Source organism: Dissoconium aciculare (assembly GCF_010015565.1).
Source record: "Dissoconium aciculare CBS 342.82 unplaced genomic scaffold K489scaffold_8, whole genome shotgun sequence".
Classification (NCBI taxonomy): domain Eukaryota; kingdom Fungi; phylum Ascomycota; class Dothideomycetes; order Mycosphaerellales; family Dissoconiaceae; genus Dissoconium; species Dissoconium aciculare.
In genome coordinates this window covers 908,242-927,249 of record NW_022984958.1, presented here as the reverse complement: position 1 = coordinate 927,249, position 19,008 = coordinate 908,242, and the positions used below count along the sequence as shown (strand labels likewise).

Genomic DNA, 19,008 nt, shown 5'->3' with positions numbered 1-19,008 from the left:
CCACAACCACAACCACGACTATTATAATTATAACTATAACTACAATTATAACTACGACAGCCGTGACCTCAAGACTGTGCCACACTCTGGCTCTACGTGACAGTCATCGATGGGGATGGATTCATTTGGACACAGATGCACCCAGTTGAAGATCAGGTCATCGTCCACTGTGACGGTCGACAGCCAGGCGATGGGAAACGTGCACCCTTTAAGCCGGGCAGGGAGATGTCCATCAGCAAGGCTTTTCCCAGAGCGGACAATCGCTCCGAGCCCCTCCCGCCTCGCGTAATAATCAGATGGAATGGAACGGATTCCCCAGTGCGTTATGTCATCGACCCAGAGCGGACCGTCGTGATGATTTGATTTGATCGTGAGGAGTCAATTGGAGCCATCGTCCCGGGTTATGTATCATCTATCAAAAGGCACGACAGACAATGTTGTTCTTTCCTCTTCTTCTTCTTCTTCTTCTTCTTCTTCTTCTCCTTCGTCTTGCGCCATCCGGGGGCCGTAACCCGATCTGGAAGGTGCAGAGTGGATCCGATCCGTGACCGAATCGAGACGGGAGGAGTAGGAGTGGTATCCTAGTCGATTTGAAGTTCGGTGACGGAGTAGAGAGAGAGGCAAGTAGAGTAGAGTAGAGAGTAGAAGTGACTAGCGGCGCAAACAATCCATCCATCGATCAAGCAATCAAGCAAAAGCCCAGCAAATTCTCCCATCTGCGCCTAACTTTTTAACAGGCCTGGGGGGGTCCTTGCGCTTCACTCTCCGCCAATGATATCGTCCGCTTTGGTAATCACCGCCATGATATGCACGACTACAGCGAACCATGTCAGCCGAATGACATTCTCCCTGACCCTGGATTGACGATCCCGCCGCCCGCCTCGCCTGCAACTGCAACTGCAACTGCGACTGGATGGGGATCCGGCATAGTCATAGTCATAGTGTAGTCACTGCCTGTATAGCCGACTCGCACTGCTGTTTGTGTAGGGGGAGTCACTCACCACGCATTGATGATTACCTAGTATTGCTGTCATTATACGCCGCCTGTCTTCTGGATCGCAGATCTGCCTCGTGTGTGTTGTTTGATGTTCGATAGCCACACACACACACACACACACACACACACACACACACACCCCCATTACCGCACAATACCACCACCACTACCATCACCATATATCACTGCCACACATCATCACCACCACCACCGATCCTATCCTATCCTCCTACCCAAAGCATCAAGGAATAACCAACAACCACAGGAGTGTGTCTTACCGTGATCGCTTGCTTCTCCTCTCCCTCCAGTACTTGACTCGTCGGTGGTATACAGTACACTTGAGTACAATACATGAATAACACACAACACCCGGTACCGTACTGTACTATACTCTACTCCCCTGACGTCCGATCCGACCGATACGACGACGACCACCACCGCCCACGGCACGGGGACTGACTTGGACCGGAACCAAGTGCCCTCCAGGTGGCGCACTATCATATCATATCAGATCATCTCCATCGCGCCTGCCTCTCCCTGTGTCTCACTCTCTTTCGCCTGCCTGTTGCGAAGTAGGAGGAGAGCCCTGGAGTGCAAGGAACCCGACTGACACCGACGATCTAATCTCTCGTCCTGTCCTCGCTTGACGCTGTCGATCTCCTCCTCCCCATCATCTTCTTCTCAGACAGATCTCAATGCTTCAATAACAACCACTGATCTCGATCCCAACCCCCACTGCTATGGCGAGCGACCATCACACCGGTGGACGCGAGACTGCAGCGACCGCCCCGAGACATCCCACCCAACAACACCCGGGTCACCTGCAACAGAGACAACCGTCGCAACAAGAACTCGAGGCGGCGCAACAGCTCGTCGTCCACTCCCAGGGCGCCTACCCGATGTCGGCCCAGGAACTCCAGGCGTCGCGGTCTCAAGCAGCACCACCACCACAGCAGCCGACCGCCGACGGCCAACATCCCCGGACCCAACCCGGCGACGGCTCCCGACGCTCACCTCATCTCGAACAGGGCGGGAATGCCCCGAACTCGCCGTCATACTCCACCCCTCCTCACGAATCGTCCGCGTCGGATCATCGAGCGTCGCCGGGGGCCAACAACATCCTCGGCGCGCAGATGTGCAGGTGAGTCGCGCGAGCGTCCCGGATGCTCCCCCGCCCGCATCACTGACACGGCCTAGCAATTGTGGCACGACCAAGACGCCCTTGTGGAGACGGTCCCCGGCCGGGGCGGTCATCTGCAACGCCTGTGGGCTCTACTACAAGGCGCGCAACCAGATGCGTCCCGTGGGGCTGAAGCGCGGCTCGGCGAACTCGTCGAACCCGGGCGATCCTCGATCGCACGACATGGGCCCCGCGCCGACGTCGATCCAAGGCGGCGCCACCTACGTCTCCGCCGACGAGAGCATCAACGGCACCTGCCCCGGCGGCGGGCGGTGCAACGGGACCGGAGGTCAAGAGGCCTGCAGCGGATGTCCCGCGTACAACAACCGCGTGTCCAAGATCGCCCAGGTCACCCTCCGACCCAACGCCGACGGCTCCAACTCCTCCCAGGCCGTCCTGCAGAGCTACAGCCACTCCTCCTCCCCCACCGCGACCAACGTCGTCGTCGCCTGTCAGAACTGCGGGACCACCATCACGCCGCTGTGGCGCCGCGACGAGGCCGGACACACCATCTGCAACGCCTGCGGGCTGTACTACAAGCTCCACGGCGCCCACCGCCCCGTCCAGATGAAGAAGGCGGAGATCAAACGCCGGAAGCGCGTCGTCCCCATGACGGGCAACACCATCGAGCACATCCCTCGACAATCCGCCTCCGACCACAGCCACAGCCACAGCAACAGCAACAGCACCAACAACAACGACGCCGCCAGCGACATCTCCATGCTCTCCGATCGACCTCCCTCGTCATCCGTCTACAGCGGTCCTGGAGGAGGCCGCGACTTCGACGACCCCACTTCCCCTGCCAACAACAACCACCACCACCACCACAATCCACGGACCACCAACGTCCCCATCCCCGTCGACTTCACCGGCGCCTTCCGCACCATGACCACCACCCACCACGATCGAAACCCCCCCGGCTCCTCACACCAACAGCAGCCCGAAGCCGAAGAGCACAACCGCAAACGCTCCTTCTCCGCCACCGCCGAAGGAGAAGAAAACAACAACGACAACAACAACCACCACCACCGCAACGAAACCTCATCGTCATCATATCCCCACCCCCAGGACGTCGTCATGCGCGACGCCGACCCCGCCACATGCCCCCCGTCCTCCTCGCGGACCACCACCGGGAGCCACCCCTACGAGAGCGAAATCTCCATCCGCGCGCTCCTCTCGTCGGATCTGACCGCGGCGCCTCCTTCCTCCTCTTCCAAGGACCTCCGTCGGATGGAACTCCGGCGCGAGGCGGAGCGGATGCGCCGGGCGCTGCTGGAGAAGGAGCGGGAGCTGGCCGAGCTGGCCGAGTGACGGGGTTGAAAAACTCGACGGTGAATTTGCTCCCCCCCCCTCCATCGGCGTCTGTTTGTCTGTTTTTGTCTTTTCTTTCTCTTCTTCCCCCCTCTTGGTCGATCGGGGAGGGAAAGAAACGGGTGGTGGTCTGAACGACGATGGGGAGAATAAAGGAGGGAAGAGGGAATTATGCTCGGATTTCGACTTTTGAACCCGACGGACGAACCGACGATCCTTTTTTGATGATGATGAATGCATGAATGGATGGATGGGTTATCTGTTCGAGGGTACAATTACGCAGAGATCCCATCTTGAGAGAGAGAGAAAGAGAGAGAGACATGGGGGGGGTTTATTCTCAGAGGGAATGAAACGAAATGAAATGAAATGAGAAATGGGGAACAAAATGAAGGAAACCCGAAGGACGGACGTGAAAAACAGGGCTCTTTTCCCCTCCCGGATCCTCTTCTTCCTCTTTCTCTTTCTCCCGAATAGGCCTCTCTCTCGCCTTATACATGTCCACGAAACAAAGATAGGGAAAGAAGTGTCCTCCCTGCGTCCTCGGGTATATATAGGTGTGTAGGTGTGTGAAAATATACATATGTGAGAGAGAAAGAGAGAGAGAGAGGAGGAAACACCGCCAGATCCCATTCGAATCCCGAATCCCCAAAACAAAAATCCCACAAGGATGTAAATTCTCTTTTCGACGCCTATGTAACGCCTTCGCTAAGGGATGAATCACAACAAATAGAAACCCTCATCGGGCAACTCACAGAAGATCCCCTCGTCGTCAATTTTTCCCCTTGCTCTTCGCCTCGTTGGCGCTCTCGCTTTCTTTCTTTCTTTCTTTCTTGGCCCTTTCCTGCCAGGACTTTTTAGTTCCTTCTTTTTTTGGGCTTTGAAATCATCGACTAGGGGGCAACTTCCACACGTTTTCGTCCTCTCCCCTCGAGGTCACCCCGCCCTAGTACCAGATCTTGATCAGTTCCTCGCTCACCGCGCTGGGCAGGAGGACGCCGGATTCGGTGATGATGCCGGAGATGAGGTGCGGCGGCGTGTAATCCACCGCCTCCTCCGCCTTCCGCGAGACCTTCTTTCCGCTGCTGCTGCTGCTGCTGCTGTTTTTGTTCTCATCGTTCTGATTACCGTCCTCCTCCGATGTCTCCTTCTCCTCCTCCCTCGCGGAGATCTCGTCCCGCAGCGTCCGGAACTCGACCACGCTCTGCTCGAAGCCCAGGTCGTCCTGGCCGACGGGGTACAGCCGCACGAACTTGTGGCTCTCGCTGACGACGTAGAACGGCTTGCCCAGGCTCTTGGCCAGCATGCCCATCTGGAAGGTGCCCAGGCGGCTGATGACGCCGCCGTTCTCGACCACGCCCTCGGCGCCGACGAAGCAGCGCGTCACGCGGCCCATGGCGAACGCCACCGCCGTCGCCGGGATCGTCGCCACGGGGATGTCGCGCTCCCGCAGCGCCGCGATGTGCTCCGCGCTCTCCGCGGTCCCGTCGTCCGAGCTCACGACGTATATCACCCGGAACCGCACGCTGCCCCGCCCGTTCCCGTTCCCGGCCTCGGCGGCGCTGCGCAACAGGGCCCCGACCACCCGCGACCCCCCGTTCGTCAGGATCACGTCCCCGTCCCGGATCAGGTGCCGGCCGAAGCCCGCGATCGTCTCCCGCGCGGCCTTGGCCCGCTCGACGAACAGCTTCCCGTTCTGCACGAGGTGGGCGCGCACCTGCTCGAAATCCCCTGCTCCTCCTCCTCCTCCGGGGGCGCTACCGGTGGGCCGCTGCAGCGAGGTGATGAGGTACTGCTGGAAGAGGTCCGTGCCCGCGGACAGCGAGATCGAGTTCGGGATGTGCGTCTTCAGCTGCTTGGTCAGCGTGCTGATCAGGTCGAGGGTCTCGCTGATGGTGCTCGCGGGGGTCTCGCTCAGGCGCAGGATGAGCGCCTCGATCGCCGCCACGGGCATGGTGAGGTCCGGGTCTTCGTGGAGCAGGCGGTGGTAGGTGTGCACGACGTCCGGGAGGGAGGGGTCGGTGAGGTCCGCCATGGTTTTTTTTTCTGTTGGTTTTTGTTTCTCCTTTCTTCCCCCTTTTTGTTCTTTGACTTTTCTTGTTGTTCTCGTGAGGTGGTTTTTTTTTTTGGAAGATTGGTGGCTGTTTGGATTATGTGGTGATTGATCGATTGTTATTTATGGCTGTGGTGGTGGTGATGATGATGATGATGATGATGATGATGATGATAGGTCGCGAATGGCTCGTGATAGATGTTTTGGTGTGCATATGTGAGGTTTCCTCTCAGACCCCATTGGGAGACACGATGCCGCAATAATTTGTTGATATTAAGAAGTAGGTCACGACAGGATAAAGCAATGGAGTTGAGTCATCATCATCGGCTTCGTGCCCCGCGAACCCTTCGAATCCCTTTTTTGCCCTAGAAATGTGTCTTCCTCCTCCGTCATTGTGCTGGTACACCTGTACACAAATGTTATGCAGACGAGGATTGTTTATACATTCATTCATTCATTCATTTATCCATTTATCCATTCATTTATCAGGTCACAACAATACGATATGTACAATAGGTATTTCCGCTTACTGTATCTCTGGTTGGTTGCATAATAATAATGATAATAATGATAAATTTTATATATCGAATCCAGCCCTGGAGTGATTATTATTGTCCCATCCCATCCATTGATTGTGGAATTGCTTCTCTCCAACTGCTGCAGGTGGGTCAAGCAAGGGTCGAGGGAAAGTATGGAGACACTGAAACCGAAGCCCGACCAAACACATACACACACGTCCACGTCCACATAACAACATATCCATGGATATATACATACACACACCAAACCAACCCGATCAGCAAAGTGTTAGTCAGCAGCACCAGCAAGTGTTAGTCATCAGCAGCAAGTATCAGCACCAGCAAGCATTATTAGCATCAACAGCACCACCACAGCCACCGTACATTATTACTGCCTCCATACATTATTACTGCCACCATACATTATTACTGCCACCACCACACATTATTACTGCCACACATTACTGCCACCACCACCACTCTCACATCACACGCGAGCTGATCCGATTGATTGTTGCTGTTGCTGTTGTTGTTGCTGTTATCATCGTTGTTGTGCTGTAGGGAAATATTGCATTCCCTGTCAACACCACGGGGGCAAAAAAAAGAAGGGCCTCAGTTAAACCGCCACGACAACCACAATTAACCACCACCACCACAACTACCAACTACTACAACAACCCCATTTTCCCATATCACATATCCCCATATCCCCATATCCCCATATCATTCCACCATCGCTGACACACCTCGACATCATTCTCGACCATCGCACACAATCGACGAGATTCCTCCTCCTCCTCCTCCTCCTCCGCCATCCATTGCAGCTCCCCGCTCCCGCCCATCGCGCTCCTGCGTCGGAGAAATTCCCAGGAAATTCCCTAGGGATTCCTCCCTAGGTAGGAATTCTTCCTCCGCGCCGCGACCCGCAAAGGTCTTGTGCCCTCTCGCTGCAATCCACCACCATATTGCATCGGGAACATCCAATTCCGACCTCATCTCCATTGACCACTCTTCCACCAAAACCTCTCGGTCATTTTCGCGGCTCTCCATTCATATCTTTCGCCAATCGCTCGATCCTCATCAGCAGCATCGCATCGCTTCTCATCACATCACATCACATCACATCACATCACATCAAAGATCTTGGCTTGGCTTGCGCTTTCCCCCCCCCCCCCCCCGACTTGAACCATTGACAGACATCGACACCTCCAAAACCTGTAATTCTACATCTCCCGCCTCGAGCTGGCCTCCGATCACGTCATGGCGATCCGCAGGTATACCGCTGAAGAGCTCTACCACTTAAGAACATCTCCCCTGGTCCAGAAGCCGGATAACCTGCCCGCCATCGAGCAATGGATAGAGTACGTGTACATCGAGCGGGACGACGGCGCGAGGGAGAGGCTAAGGATCCCACACAGTGACGCCGCCCAACAGCAACAACAACATCAACAACAACAGCAACAGCAATCCCAACAACCCCAACAATCCACCGCCTCCAAAAAGCTTCAGCGGCCAGGTTTGACGGCTTCGGCTTCGTTGGGGGATGGGAGTCCGATGGGCAGCTTCAGCACCGGGCAGCGGCCGGGCCTGTCACGGCCGGTGACTTCGAGGAACGGAGGTGAGTTATGTGAGTGCCTTTCCATGGATCGTGCCGGGCTGACCGTCGCGTGCCTCGTCGTGCAGAAGACATCTCCCTCGGCCCGCCGCGGACCATGTTCCCCTCCAGCCGCAACATCCCCAGGCTGGCAGACTTCCCAGATCGCTCCGGGACCACGCCCGCCCCCGCCGATGGCTCACACGCCGAAGAGGCCGAGACCGCCCGGAGCCGTTTCTTCGCCGATCGCCAGCAGCGTCGGATCACCAACGACAAGGATGGACGAGATGCTCGCGAGAGCTGGACCCGCGACCGTGAGCGCCGGGCGCTCGCTGGGGATTCCGACGATCACGGGCGAGAGAAGAGCGACCGACACGGCCGACATGAGAAGGATCAGGACGGCGAGCGGCGCAACGGCTACGGGGAGAGGCACGATACGCGTTGGGGCGGCAGTCGCGATGACAAACGCCACAACGGCGAACGGACCGGCGGCTGGCGTGATCGCGAACAGCAGCGCCGCGAGCGAGACGGCGATCGAGGCCACGTCGAAAAGGACCCCGAATGGTTCGTGGAAGACGCCGTGGTCAAGAAAGACCAAGAGTTGGGCATGGGGATGGCTCGCACACAGGAAGACTTCCAGAAGTGGAAGGAGAGCATGGGCAAGCCGAGGAAAGACCTCGAGAAGGAGGAGCCCCTCGAACCCGAGCCCGGACAGCAACAAGAACCCGAAGCGAGGCCGGCGAACGTCGCGCCCCTCAAGCTCGATGGGTTCAATCTGCCCGGGTGGGGAGCGAACGACGCAGCTGCATCGACGGGCAACGCACCTGCCCCAACCACCAAACCGGGATCAAAGGCCAAGGCCAGTCGGTTCGCATCCATGTTCAAGCCCGCGGAGGTGACCACCCCACCGCCGGAACCGTTCGTTGCTCCTCAGGCGCCTCCGGTCGAAGCGAGCGCTGAAGACAAGGTCGGCTTCAACCGTGTCCTGCAAATGCTCGGCTCGACGAAGATCGCACCGTCGCCGAACCCGACCAACGACCAAGCGCCCGCCTCGCCTCCCGCCAACAAGACGGGCTTCAACGGGAGGCCGAAAAGTCGATTTACGGACCTCTTCGAAGCGCGTAGCCCGGAGAGGTTACAGTCGCCGCCGGAGAATCCACTCCGCGGAGACGGCACGAATAGCAGCATCGGACGTCGGATGGTGGACGAACCCGAGTACGCAGGTGTGTTCGATCCCATGCAGATGCCGCGCGGGATGAATGCAAGGCAAGGTTATCCGCCAGGGGCGACCATGACCCCAGAAACCCCTGGGATCCCATTCAATGCGCTGCGGGAACAGCAACCGCCACAGTCCCGGCCTGCTTCGGGCAGGATCAACGATTTCGGACCGATGTTTGATCCGCCAGCGCGAGGCGCCGCGACCCCGGACAACAACATCCAGAACCTGCTCGCGCAACAGCAGCGATCGCAGCGGACGGCATTCGACAGCAACGGCAGCCAGCAGCTGCTGAACCTGCTGAAGACGGACGCCGCCCGGACGAATGACAAACCCAACGACGCGCACCCTCCTGGGCAACAGAACTTCCCGCCGGAGCTGTTCCAGCGCTTCGGTCACGAGAACAAAACCCCCGCTGAGCCTCACGCCCCGAAACCGCGAATGCCCAATCAGCCTCCTGGACTGTTTGAAGAGCAGTTGATGCGCAACTTTGCACAACAGCAACAAGAGCCGCATCAACATCAGCAGCAGCAGCAATTACTGCTACAGCAAATGCAAGAAAATGCACAATCCCAGCAACGACGGGCAGGCCAGCGCGCTCCCGGCGGCGCAGCCCCTCCGCCTGGGTTTTTCGACGAGCAACAAATTCTACTACAACAGCAACAGCAGCAACTCAGGAGGAACTACGAGGTCCAGCAACAGCAACATTTCCAACATCAACCCCAGTCCAGTCAGGGCTCGATCGGAGTCCGCCGCATGAGCGGCGTCCCGCACATCCCCCAGATGGGCCCCCCGATGCCGCATCCCCAACAACAACAACAACAACAACCATTCTACAACGGCCCACCACCTGGCGGAGACTTCGCCGGCGGCCCCCCACCCCCGGGCTTCAACCCGCACATGGTCCGCCACCACCCTCCGGGCTTCCACAACCTCCCCGGCATGTTCCAGCAGCAACAACAACAACAGGCGCATCCGCAACCGCAGCAGCCCCGCAACGACCAGCTCCCCTCCCCGGCAGGCTTCCCCCCTCACCCGCCGCCGCCACAGGCCGGCATGCCCCCGCCGGGCTTCTACGGCATGCCCCCGCCCCAGGGACCCCCCCTGCCGCAGCAACAGCAGCAGCAGCAGCAGCAGCACATGCGCGGACCCCCGCCGCCGCCGGGAGGAGGCGGCGGCGGTTACGGCGTGCAGATCCTACCCCCTGGCATCGGGGAGCCAGGCCGCCGTTAGCCGCCCCTGCTCCCTCTCCCTCCCCCCCTCCCCTCGTTGTTTCCATCGCTGTGCCCTCGTTTTGCAGACTCCACGCGGAAATCGGAATCTGTCGTGGCTTGCTGCGGAGGAGGAGGGGAGAGGAACAGGAGGGGCGCGCGAAAAGGAGAAAGGCAAGGGGAAATGAAAGGGGTTTTTGGCGGGTCCGTGTTCCCCTTCTCCTCCTTGTTTTCCCTTTTCTTTCTTCAAATGTATGAAGAGGGAAAGGAGGGGAGTAGAGGAAAGGGTCGGGAGAAGGAGGGAAGGGACGGGAAAGGAAGGCGGGCATCTGTCGTCTTGTGGGAATTTCTCCCCGTCGTTGTCGTCGTCGTTTCCTCCACGGTAGAGGTGTGATGTTCAGGCCGGCGGGCGGGCCAAAAGAAATGCAAGCGTAGCTCTTTTTTTTAACTTTTCTCGTCTCTTTTTTTTCTTTTCTGTCACTGGGGGTTGTGTGGAAAGTCTTTGGTTGTCATTTTTGCCTTGTTCTTCCCCCTCTCCTTCTTCTGCTTCATCTAGGGGGCAGGGGGTTGTTTTCAAGTCCGCAGAGCGATGCATGAGTGAGAGTGGGCAGAGTCCTTATATATACCGCGCGTGTGTGTGTCTCAGGGTCAAACCTCACCCGACGGTGCGAGGCACGACCATCCGCGCCCGTGGAGAAGGGAAAAGAGGTCTAATGAACATTTGAAAAACATATCATGCCGCCGCCTCCGCCTCCTCCTCGGGCTTCCTCCTCCGTCGGTTGGCCATCCAATCCTCCAATTTCCCCGCGTCGCAACTCGCCACGATCTTCGCCCTCAGCGCCTCCGCGCGGGCCGCATCGTCCGTCGTCGTCGTCGTCGCCAGCATCTCCAGCCATGCCAGGACCCCACACCGCGTCACGAGGGACAGCGCCCCGCCGTCGACCGCCGCCGCCCGGGACAGGAGCTCCAGCACGAGCTCCCTGACGGAGGGGTTCGCGGCGGCGCCGGGGCCCCGCGCGAGCGCCATGGCCTTCTCGAAGACGCCGGCGCGGCGCAGCAGGTCGAAGTCCGCGCCCGTGCGCAGCCCGTCCACCAGCCACTCCAGCACCCACCGGACCTCCCGCCAGTACGCGTCGTCCTCCTCCGGGAGGCCCGAGACCGTGTTGGAGAACCAGTACCCGGGAAGGCGCGAGCTGCGCCATTCGGGCCCGCGGATCAGGAACCGGTTGATCTTGGGGTACATGTCCGAGGCGGGCTGGGTCTGGGCGCGGAAGGCGCGCGCCGCGAACGTCCCGGTGAGGTAGGGGAGGGGCGGGGCGTCGTGGGCGAGGTGCTGCTTCTCGAAGGTCTCGCTGAGTTCGCCGAGGACGAGGCCCAGCTGGCTGCTGTTCTCGAAGGTGGCGTTGGCTTGGAGGGCATGTCTCGCTTTGATGATCTGTCCGTGCGCCTGGCGACGGATGTCGGTGTGCTGGGAGCAGAGGCATAGGATCAAGGCGTCGATGTCACCATCTTCAATGGCGAGATCAATGTCCTTCTGAGCCCAGCGGAAGAGCTCGGGGTGGTTGTCAGACTCCGGAGCGGGCGTTTTGAAGGAAAGCTGTGGGTCCGTCTTTGGTCGCACAGTCTGGGATTGCGTCTCCGAAGTGGCGTGTAGTGGAGGCAGTATCTCAGATAGGGGTCCTGTGGATACCTTCTTGTCCTTTGATTTACTTGGTATGACCTTGCCAACTTGTTTAGTCAACTCCTGGAGAATACTTCCCGAGTCGCCAGTCTCGGCGAGCAATCTGAGGAACAGCCTCATCCACGATGCTTTCGACGCAGCGGCTTCGCTTTTGTCGGCAGCGACGAAAGGACTCTGTTCGAGGATCACGGCAGCTAATATGCTCGGCATTTCAGTGGTAGTAACATCTTTCTTCGACTTCTGCACACCAATCGCTTCCAGATCATCGACGTATTTGACGGGCTTTCGACTGGCCCGCACAATGCAATCCTCGAGCAACTCCCATGTCGAATCCCCATCGGCCATGTGGAGTACACTGGCAACAAGTGCGTTCGCTGGTGGCTCAACGTCAGGACTCTCATGAGCATTGAGAATACCATTCTCTTGGAGAACCTGAGTGATGAGTTTACGAATCTGTGGATTGGTGGTGTCCTTGCGGTGCATACGCAGGAGCGTCACTATCGGGCAATATCGAAGCGAGCCCTTGTGGAACCACTTGATAGCCGGACTGTACTGAGCGATCGAGAGGAGGTGTTCCAACTCTAGAGCTCGCAATTCGGCAGTCTTATCTGTCTCAGAAGAGAGCTGTGCAGCTTCGGCACGCAAGAGTGCTGCGTTTAGAACAGTTGAAATTTCAAACTTCTCTTCCAGCGCCTGTAGAGGCGTCACCTCATAGTAGAGTCTCAATAGTTTCGTGAGTGCCTCCCTTTGCAATGCATGTTTTTCATCGTCAGGGATTTGACGAAAAGTTGCAATGACATCTTTCATTTTTGGACATCTTTCAATGAAGAAGTGAATTAATGTCTCGCGGCACCCAGTCCATTGTCTTTGAGTAATGTCTGAAGCATGGGCTGAGAGCTCCGACAAGACAATCTTCATCTTCTGAAAGGCTAACACCAATATCCGAACTGCGAAAAAGGATATCAAGCTGCTGCTCTGGTTGAGACATCGAGTCAAGACTTTTTGAGTCAACGGTCGAGGCAGTATATTCTCGATGATAATGGCTGGGCTCGGTGGTAACTGCGCCCAGGTCTCGTCGTTGCCCAAGTATGCAGGAACGGGCAGTTGCACGATCTCAAACATCACCGAAGCGAGACCGATCCATGTGTTAGATAATTTGGGCTCCATCTGCAGAGTCTTCTCAGCGGTGTACGCAGCGACCAATTCGGGGGCTGCACGAAGAGTGGCAACAAACAGCTCCCTTTCCTTAGGATTTGCATGAGGTCGCAGAGCGAGAATCCACGTGAGCAAAGTAGTATTTCTCACGTTGAACGATCTCTCACCATCGAAAGGAGCCACTTCATCGAGCCGGGTCAAGATTGCATCGTCATTGGAAGGTACCTCCACCGTGTTAGATCCAGGCGGGTACCAGCTATGCGACCGAAGTACACCATATGAGGATGTCGTGCATATCGAATGAAGCCATGCGAACGCTATGGCGGAGATTCCATGAGTATCGTCTTCTGCGGTTCTTGTCGCAATTTCCATAACCCGCTCCAGATTCTGAGCTGTGAGAATCGCAGCTTTGGCTGAGCGGGGAAGTTCACTGTCCTTAAGAACACTTTGCTCAATCGTGTTCAGTAGATCAGCAGCAACCTCAGCCGGGTCGGTCGCGATGTATTGGAAAAGGGACGAGCAAAGTCCTCGATTCTTCAAGATGTCTACCTTGCCACCTTCGTGGAGGTATTTGAGGTGCTGCAGGACATATCGCAGAGCTTGTGTCCGTAATGACGGTCGGCGGCGTGCTTCTTCCTCGGTAACACTTTAAGTTCTGTCAGTCACAGGTCCAGGTTAAGGCCCAGATGGATAAGCTTACTCAGTTTTGACCATGGCCAAAGTCCGTCGCAGAGTTGCAATGTCAAACGTTTGCTCGCGACGTTTGTAGACCTCTCGAGCCAGACTGCCGCCATCGAAACTCGTCACTTCTGTCAAAAGCCTCAAACATGGCGATATGAGATGCTCTTTGTGCTTCGGAGCGTCCATGCTGCGCTTGATCAGGCGCAAGTGCTGATTCTGCACGACAGTACGACATAGCAGCAGTCCATATTCGCGCAGATCGAGTATTGTTGATAGTGTCTTCAATAGTAGTGCGAGAATTGAAGCCACAGCGGAGACGAGATAATCCTCATGGTTTTGCCCTCCGAATGACCAGGCTTGCCAAAGCTGTGCGAGAAAAGGCCGATCCAATGAGCTGATATCTGCCGGCTTTTGGACATCCAGATACTCTCTTAAGATGGAGATTTGTCGCGCGCGATTCTCTTCGTCTTTGTGATAGAGGATGTTCTCGAGGAATGCCTTGAAGGATGCAATACCATTGCGAAGTGCCTGCGTTCCATCCTGGCTGAAGACCAAAAGTTCTTGTAATTGTCGCGCGAAGAGAATTTCTTCAATTACAGGGGCTTCATGCTCCGCTCTTTGTCTCTTTGGTGGCCTGTCGGTATCATTGCCAGATCGCTCCCTTTTGTTCGACATTGTCGATTTCTGATGCGACAATTTATTGCACGCGTTTCTTGCTTGCACAAGAAAAATCCATGGATGTAACTTATTTCATCAATCTGAATCAGATAAGCTACTGCAGGGCCAAATCATCGCCGACCAGCCGTTGTCCGCTCGGATCTATCCGGACAGCCCCCAGCTCGAAACGCCGACATCACTTTTGCCAACATGTATGCATTACCCAAACCCTAACGTATAACAAATCCATGGATCCAACCTTTGAACGTTCCAAAGTTTTCAGTGGCATGAACATCTTACATACATCATTGGGTTAATCACTAGATCGCTCGGCTTATTGAGAGCCACGTAGTTCTGTAAATCCATCATACCATAAACAAAACTTTTTGTCCCTTATCACAGTGCTTCTCCGCTTCATCTTTTCTTCCGCGTCATCGGGCAACAGGCATTCGCTCACAACCGCGGAGCATTTCAAATTCGACGTATATCCATCCCCAAAGCCTTCTCGTTTTGCTCCGTCGAGAAGTCAGTCGCCGCGTTTGTTTCAGAGGGGTCTAACACTGATATCGTGCTTGATCTTCTTCACGTACTCGTCGTGTCGACGTGGACGCCGAATTCACTCCCATTGTGTTCCCTTCAGACGTTGCATCAAGTACTCGACCTCGACAATCTTCGTCCACGGGATTACAAAATCCTTGTAGAGACTGACGACCGCATCTGCCGAGATCTTTCGTGTCAAGCCATCAGTGGTCATGTTAGGGTCAATTCCATAAGCCTCGCCCTTCAACCTCAATCGCTCGAGGACCTTCTGCTCGACTGCAGCATTCGTGATGGCTGCATCGATGCCCGCTCGATCACTCGCCTTGATCAATTTCACAAACTTCTCAGGATCCTCCTGGAATTTGGACTCAGCCACGAATTTTCCGAAATGAATCCTCCTTGAAAGTGCTTGCAGACAGGTAACATCCGCCGTGCAGGCGGAGCCATAGTTTTCCTGCGCCTTTACGGAACGTTCACTACGTTGAAGTTGAACGCAAATGGAAGGGAGGAGGGTCTCGACGTAGAATGATTTGATGTCTTTGTTCACATTGACATCGTTTTCCCATAAGATTTGAGGGTATTCCAGAGGTGGGAGAATCAATGGCTGCATGGCATCCGGGTAGAAGGGAGTCTCGTCAGGGCTTTGGAATCGACGAATCTGAGACTGTAGCTTTTCATGCTCGCGATGGTTCCAGTCTGATAGGGAGTAGCCTGAGTCGGGCAACGTAAAGGCATCGGGCGTGTAGATCGTTTTGCTAAATGGGAATTGTGCCCGCTCGATCAAATGGAACAGTACAGTGTCTTCGAGACGGATCAATTGATATCTGATATGTGGCAGACTGAGCGCTGACTTCGGATCGGTCAAATCGATTGCGGTATCCATCTTGTGCGTGCTCGCGTGAGCCCCTCGATTTTGGTGGATTTGGGTTTCTTGCTATTGATGGACACCTCTATGCCAGTGGGGATCGCAGGTAGATTTATCCTTGTGGTCCTTTCTACAACGTCCCGAATGTCGTATATTTACAGGGACTCTTATTTCGATACTTCTTGCAATGTAATGGGCAAATATGTCACCCGGCAATGGGATCAATGGTGATTGATGACTGGAACCCCAGGAAAGGAAAGCCGCGGTTAGAAGAATTCAGGCGCAATTCTCAGTGACGTTGTATTACGGCGTGTGAAGCTTTGATCTCGCACGCGGGAGTGCCCTCTGTTCGTTTGTTTGCTGCATGCTGTCATTCGGGGTCATGGCCGGAAACAAAGCTTGGTCTATCGCAGCTGTTCCAACAAAAACATCCAAGAGAAAGCGCACTCAACATTCATACGAAAACCATCCAAATCAATACTCGAGGAACAAATAATGCAAACCGGGAAGACCACACGTCCTTCGACATAGCGATGGCTCCGCACAGAGGCCGTAGCACATCGCCGCAGCGCTCTCCCCGTGCTCCACATCTGGAATACGTCTCCGAAGACGATTCCATCCTCGGTGTGAGTTGCACGTCTCGAGATATGTCCTTGTTGTCTCTGATCATGGCGAATACAGTCTCGCCAACTTGAAGCATTCGGCCGCACCGTCCACGCGACTGCTACACACCTCGTCTCCTCAAACTTCGATGCTGCTGCCGGGAACGAGCACTACCGCAATGCATTGAGTAGTGTTCATCGTCTGGCGCAACGATCGGCAATACAACGGAGCGTTTTCAGTTTCGCGCGCGCCAGCAACCCTCGGGAGCTTCTTCGCAGCAAGTTCAGTTATGCCGAAATCGAACATCGAGCGCTGTCATATTTACCAGATGAGCTCATACGCAATGCGCCAGAGAGGAAAAGCGCATTTAGTTTACTTGACGGTTTCAAGGCCAGCTTGCCCAGCAATGATGAAGATGTCGACGCTGCTGTCAGTGGGAAGAAGAAGGCTCATAGTCGGCGAAATAGCAAGGGACAGAAGCTGTTGACAGCGGTTGAGGAAGAGGAGAAAGGGCCGGCCAAGCTGGTGAAATGCAGACGAGATCGAGATCGACTAGAGCATAAGCTGGAGATGATGGGTGTCAGAAAAACCATGTGCGCCAGTGAAATTCGAGAAATCGATGAAAAGATTGCCAATCTCAATACCATGCGCAAGGTCATTCTCGAACGACTGGCTGGTCTGGAAGACGAGGAGCGTGATATGGAGCATGAGTTAGGGATCACTATGGACCGATTGGACACGTTACAAGAAGAGTTTGATGATGAAATTGCTTTGGCTTCGAAGAGTCCTGCGCTGGGCGCGATACGGGAAGGAACTTCCGCTTTGTTGGAGGAGCCACTCGTGACCGAGACCATTGAGAGCTCATCAGGATCTTTGTCGCAAAGCATCCAAACGAAGACACCGAATGCCGCCCGAGAGATGACACCCAAGTCCAAGAGGAAGAGGGTTCCACGCAAAGTGTCCACCCCAGTGCTACATGAAGTCATGGAGTCAGGCAGTCAGATCCGCGAGCTCCATGCGCATAACGATATGATCACAGCCTTGGACTTTGACACGCCATTCGGTACCCTGGTCACTGCTTCGCTAGACGATACTGTTCGGGTATGGGATCTCAACGCGGGACGCTGCGTGGGTCTGTTGGAAGGTCATTTGTCTAGCGTGCGATGCCTTCAAGTAGAGGAAAACATTGTCGCAACCGGATCCATGGACGCCACCATTCGTCTATGGGACCTCAACAATGCCGACTACACGCCTCCTGTCTCCAGCAGTATTTCGAAGAACGACGATCCAGATGCGCCATCATCCGGTGAAGATCTCTATTCAACCCCCGAAGGCCAAAGTGCCTCCTCTGAGCCACCTCGCAACACATACCGCGCCGATGCCATGTCCGACTGCCACCTCTTTACTCTGACCTCACATGTCGCCGAGATCACAGCCCTCCATTTCCGCGGCAACACCTTAGTCTCTGGCTCTGCAGACAAGACCCTACGACAATGGGACCTCGAAAAAGGCCGCTGTGTGCAAACCCTCGATGTCCTCTGGGCTGCCGCCCAAGCCTCCACGATCAACACCAACGTCAATGCCGCACCCCCCTCCGCCTTCTCACCTTCGTTCTCCAACTCTACCGCTGGCGGTGGAAATTGGTGGCGACCGACGACAGGCCGCATGCAATCCGCCGAGGCAGACTTCGTCGGTGCTATTCAGGTCTTTGATGCTGCCCTCGCGTGCGGAACTGCTGATGGTATGGTTCGACTCTGGGATCTACGTAGTGGAATGGTGCATCGCAGCCTTGTGGGCCACACAGGTCCTATCACCGCGTTACAGTTCGACGACGTATTTCTAGTCACGGGAAGTCTCGATCGAAGCGTCCGGGTACGTAAATTCTCTGTCATTTTTGCACGATGCTCTCTCCCCCCCCCCCCAAAATTCTCACTTAGCTAACTTCCTTCTCAGATCTGGGATCTCCGCACCGGAAATATCCACGATGCATTCGCCTACGATTCAGCCATTACATCTTTACAGTTCGACTCCCGCCGGATCGTCGCTGCCGCGGGCGAGCCCGTCGTGAAAGTCTACGACAAAACCGAAGGCCGCCAATGGGATTGCGGAGACCCGGAGAATAACTCCTCGATTGTCGAACATGTCCGTATCAAAGACGGGTATCTCTGCGAGGGCAGGAAGGATGGTGTCGTGGGCGTGTGGAGCTGTTGATCATGATCGCTATGACAAGGCGCAGTGCGAAGGAGAAGTTCCCGCTCCCTTTTCTTGCGGACGAAGGTGTTGCTATACGTCTTATGCCTTGCCAATGTATACGTGTGTGTGTTCGGAGAGGCTAGAGTGAGGTGTCTGCCCTATGAAGCGACATCGCTACGAATTTTCATTTGATCACGATTGGGCGACGAGTCGCTCTCATCGATCGTGGACAGGGTGAAGTTCTTCCTGGAATCACTGTACAACTCGTATTTTATGAAATTCTGCATTGTCGTCTCATCATTTGTGATATTTCTCCTTATTGTTTATGATGTTTCTTCTCATCATTTGCGGTGTTTCTACTGCGAGAGGAGCAAATAGTTGATGCAAAGAAAGAGCTTTTTCTACTAGTCTTTTCATTTTCGAATGGTGTATCAAAAGCGCAATAAGAAGATCTACAAGTCATTAATCCTTTCCGCTTCCTTTCCCCTTTATCTCTTGCAATCCTCATCGTCGAGATTGGAAGGTATGAAAGAGAAAGGAGGAAGCTCAAGGAAGC

General features: G+C 55.5%; 7 protein-coding genes across 7 annotated transcripts; 4 read left to right on the top strand and 3 right to left on the bottom strand.

Moving 5' to 3' along the window:
- Positions 1-1,737: 1,737 nt before the first annotated feature.
- Positions 1,738-2,804, top strand: K489DRAFT_321994 (glucocorticoid receptor-like (DNA-binding domain); the record flags this gene model as incomplete). Its single annotated transcript, XM_033601585.1, has 2 exons — positions 1,738-2,138; positions 2,195-2,804. Coding segments are annotated over 2 exons (1,011 nt in total), but the record flags the coding sequence as incomplete, so codon positions are not given.
- A 1,471-nt stretch (positions 2,805-4,275) lies between these two features.
- Positions 4,276-5,644, bottom strand: K489DRAFT_254336 (nagb/rpia/CoA transferase-like protein). The gene has a single exon (XM_033599985.1). The coding sequence runs from the start codon at positions 5,518-5,520 to the stop codon at positions 4,432-4,434; it is 1,089 nt and encodes a 362-aa protein (XP_033458732.1). The 5' UTR covers positions 5,521-5,644; the 3' UTR covers positions 4,276-4,431.
- A 382-nt stretch (positions 5,645-6,026) lies between these two features.
- K489DRAFT_254291 (uncharacterized protein) lies at positions 6,027-6,713 on the top strand. Its single transcript, XM_033599984.1, has 2 exons — positions 6,027-6,054; positions 6,133-6,713. The coding sequence occupies exon 2, from the start codon at positions 6,300-6,302 to the stop codon at positions 6,615-6,617; it is 318 nt and encodes a 105-aa protein (XP_033458731.1). The 5' UTR covers positions 6,027-6,054; positions 6,133-6,299; the 3' UTR covers positions 6,618-6,713.
- A 603-nt stretch (positions 6,714-7,316) lies between these two features.
- K489DRAFT_389544 (uncharacterized protein) lies at positions 7,317-10,099 on the top strand (the record flags this gene model as incomplete). Its single annotated transcript, XM_033606519.1, has 3 exons — positions 7,317-7,417; positions 7,475-7,674; positions 7,740-10,099. The coding sequence occupies 3 exons, from the start codon at positions 7,317-7,319 to the stop codon at positions 10,097-10,099; spliced, it is 2,661 nt and encodes an 886-aa protein (XP_033458730.1).
- A 711-nt stretch (positions 10,100-10,810) lies between these two features.
- K489DRAFT_411127 (uncharacterized protein) lies at positions 10,811-14,269 on the bottom strand (the record flags this gene model as incomplete). The annotated part of the gene is made up of 2 exons (XM_033607776.1): positions 10,811-13,559; positions 13,614-14,269. 2 exons carry the CDS (start codon positions 14,267-14,269, stop codon positions 10,811-10,813), a joined length of 3,405 nt encoding a protein of 1,134 aa, XP_033458729.1.
- Positions 14,270-14,518: 249 nt separating this feature from the next.
- Positions 14,519-15,904, bottom strand: K489DRAFT_381676 (chorismate mutase). The gene has a single exon (XM_033605186.1). The coding sequence runs from the start codon at positions 15,672-15,674 to the stop codon at positions 14,868-14,870; it is 807 nt and encodes a 268-aa protein (XP_033458728.1). The 5' UTR covers positions 15,675-15,904; the 3' UTR covers positions 14,519-14,867.
- A 139-nt stretch (positions 15,905-16,043) lies between these two features.
- Positions 16,044-18,755, top strand: K489DRAFT_395307 (WD40 repeat-like protein). Its single transcript, XM_033606839.1, has 3 exons — positions 16,044-16,282; positions 16,338-18,131; positions 18,213-18,755. The coding sequence occupies exons 1-3, from the start codon at positions 16,190-16,192 to the stop codon at positions 18,468-18,470; spliced, it is 2,145 nt and encodes a 714-aa protein (XP_033458727.1). The 5' UTR covers positions 16,044-16,189; the 3' UTR covers positions 18,471-18,755.
- The last annotated feature ends 253 nt before the right edge of the window (positions 18,756-19,008 follow it).

What these genes read in the sequence shown, in the direction of transcription:
- K489DRAFT_381676 (XM_033605186.1), bottom strand. Translation starts at nt 15,674, where the DNA reads ATGGATACCGCAATCGATTTGACCGATCCGAAGTCAGCGCTCAGTCTG.
- K489DRAFT_254336 (XM_033599985.1), bottom strand. Translation starts at nt 5,520, where the DNA reads ATGGCGGACCTCACCGACCCCTCCCTCCCGGACGTCGTGCACACCTAC.
- K489DRAFT_254291 (XM_033599984.1), top strand. Translation starts at nt 6,300, where the DNA reads ATGGATATATACATACACACACCAAACCAACCCGATCAGCAAAGTGTT.
- K489DRAFT_395307 (XM_033606839.1), top strand. Translation starts at nt 16,190, where the DNA reads ATGGCTCCGCACAGAGGCCGTAGCACATCGCCGCAGCGCTCTCCCCGT. An exon ending in AAGACGATTCCATCCTCGGT is followed by an intron (nt 16,283 to 16,337) that starts GTGAGTTGCACG and finishes TGGCGAATACAG; the next exon opens with TCTCGCCAACTTGAAGCATT. An exon ending in GTCTCGATCGAAGCGTCCGG is followed by an intron (nt 18,132 to 18,212) that starts GTACGTAAATTC and finishes CTTCCTTCTCAG; the next exon opens with ATCTGGGATCTCCGCACCGG.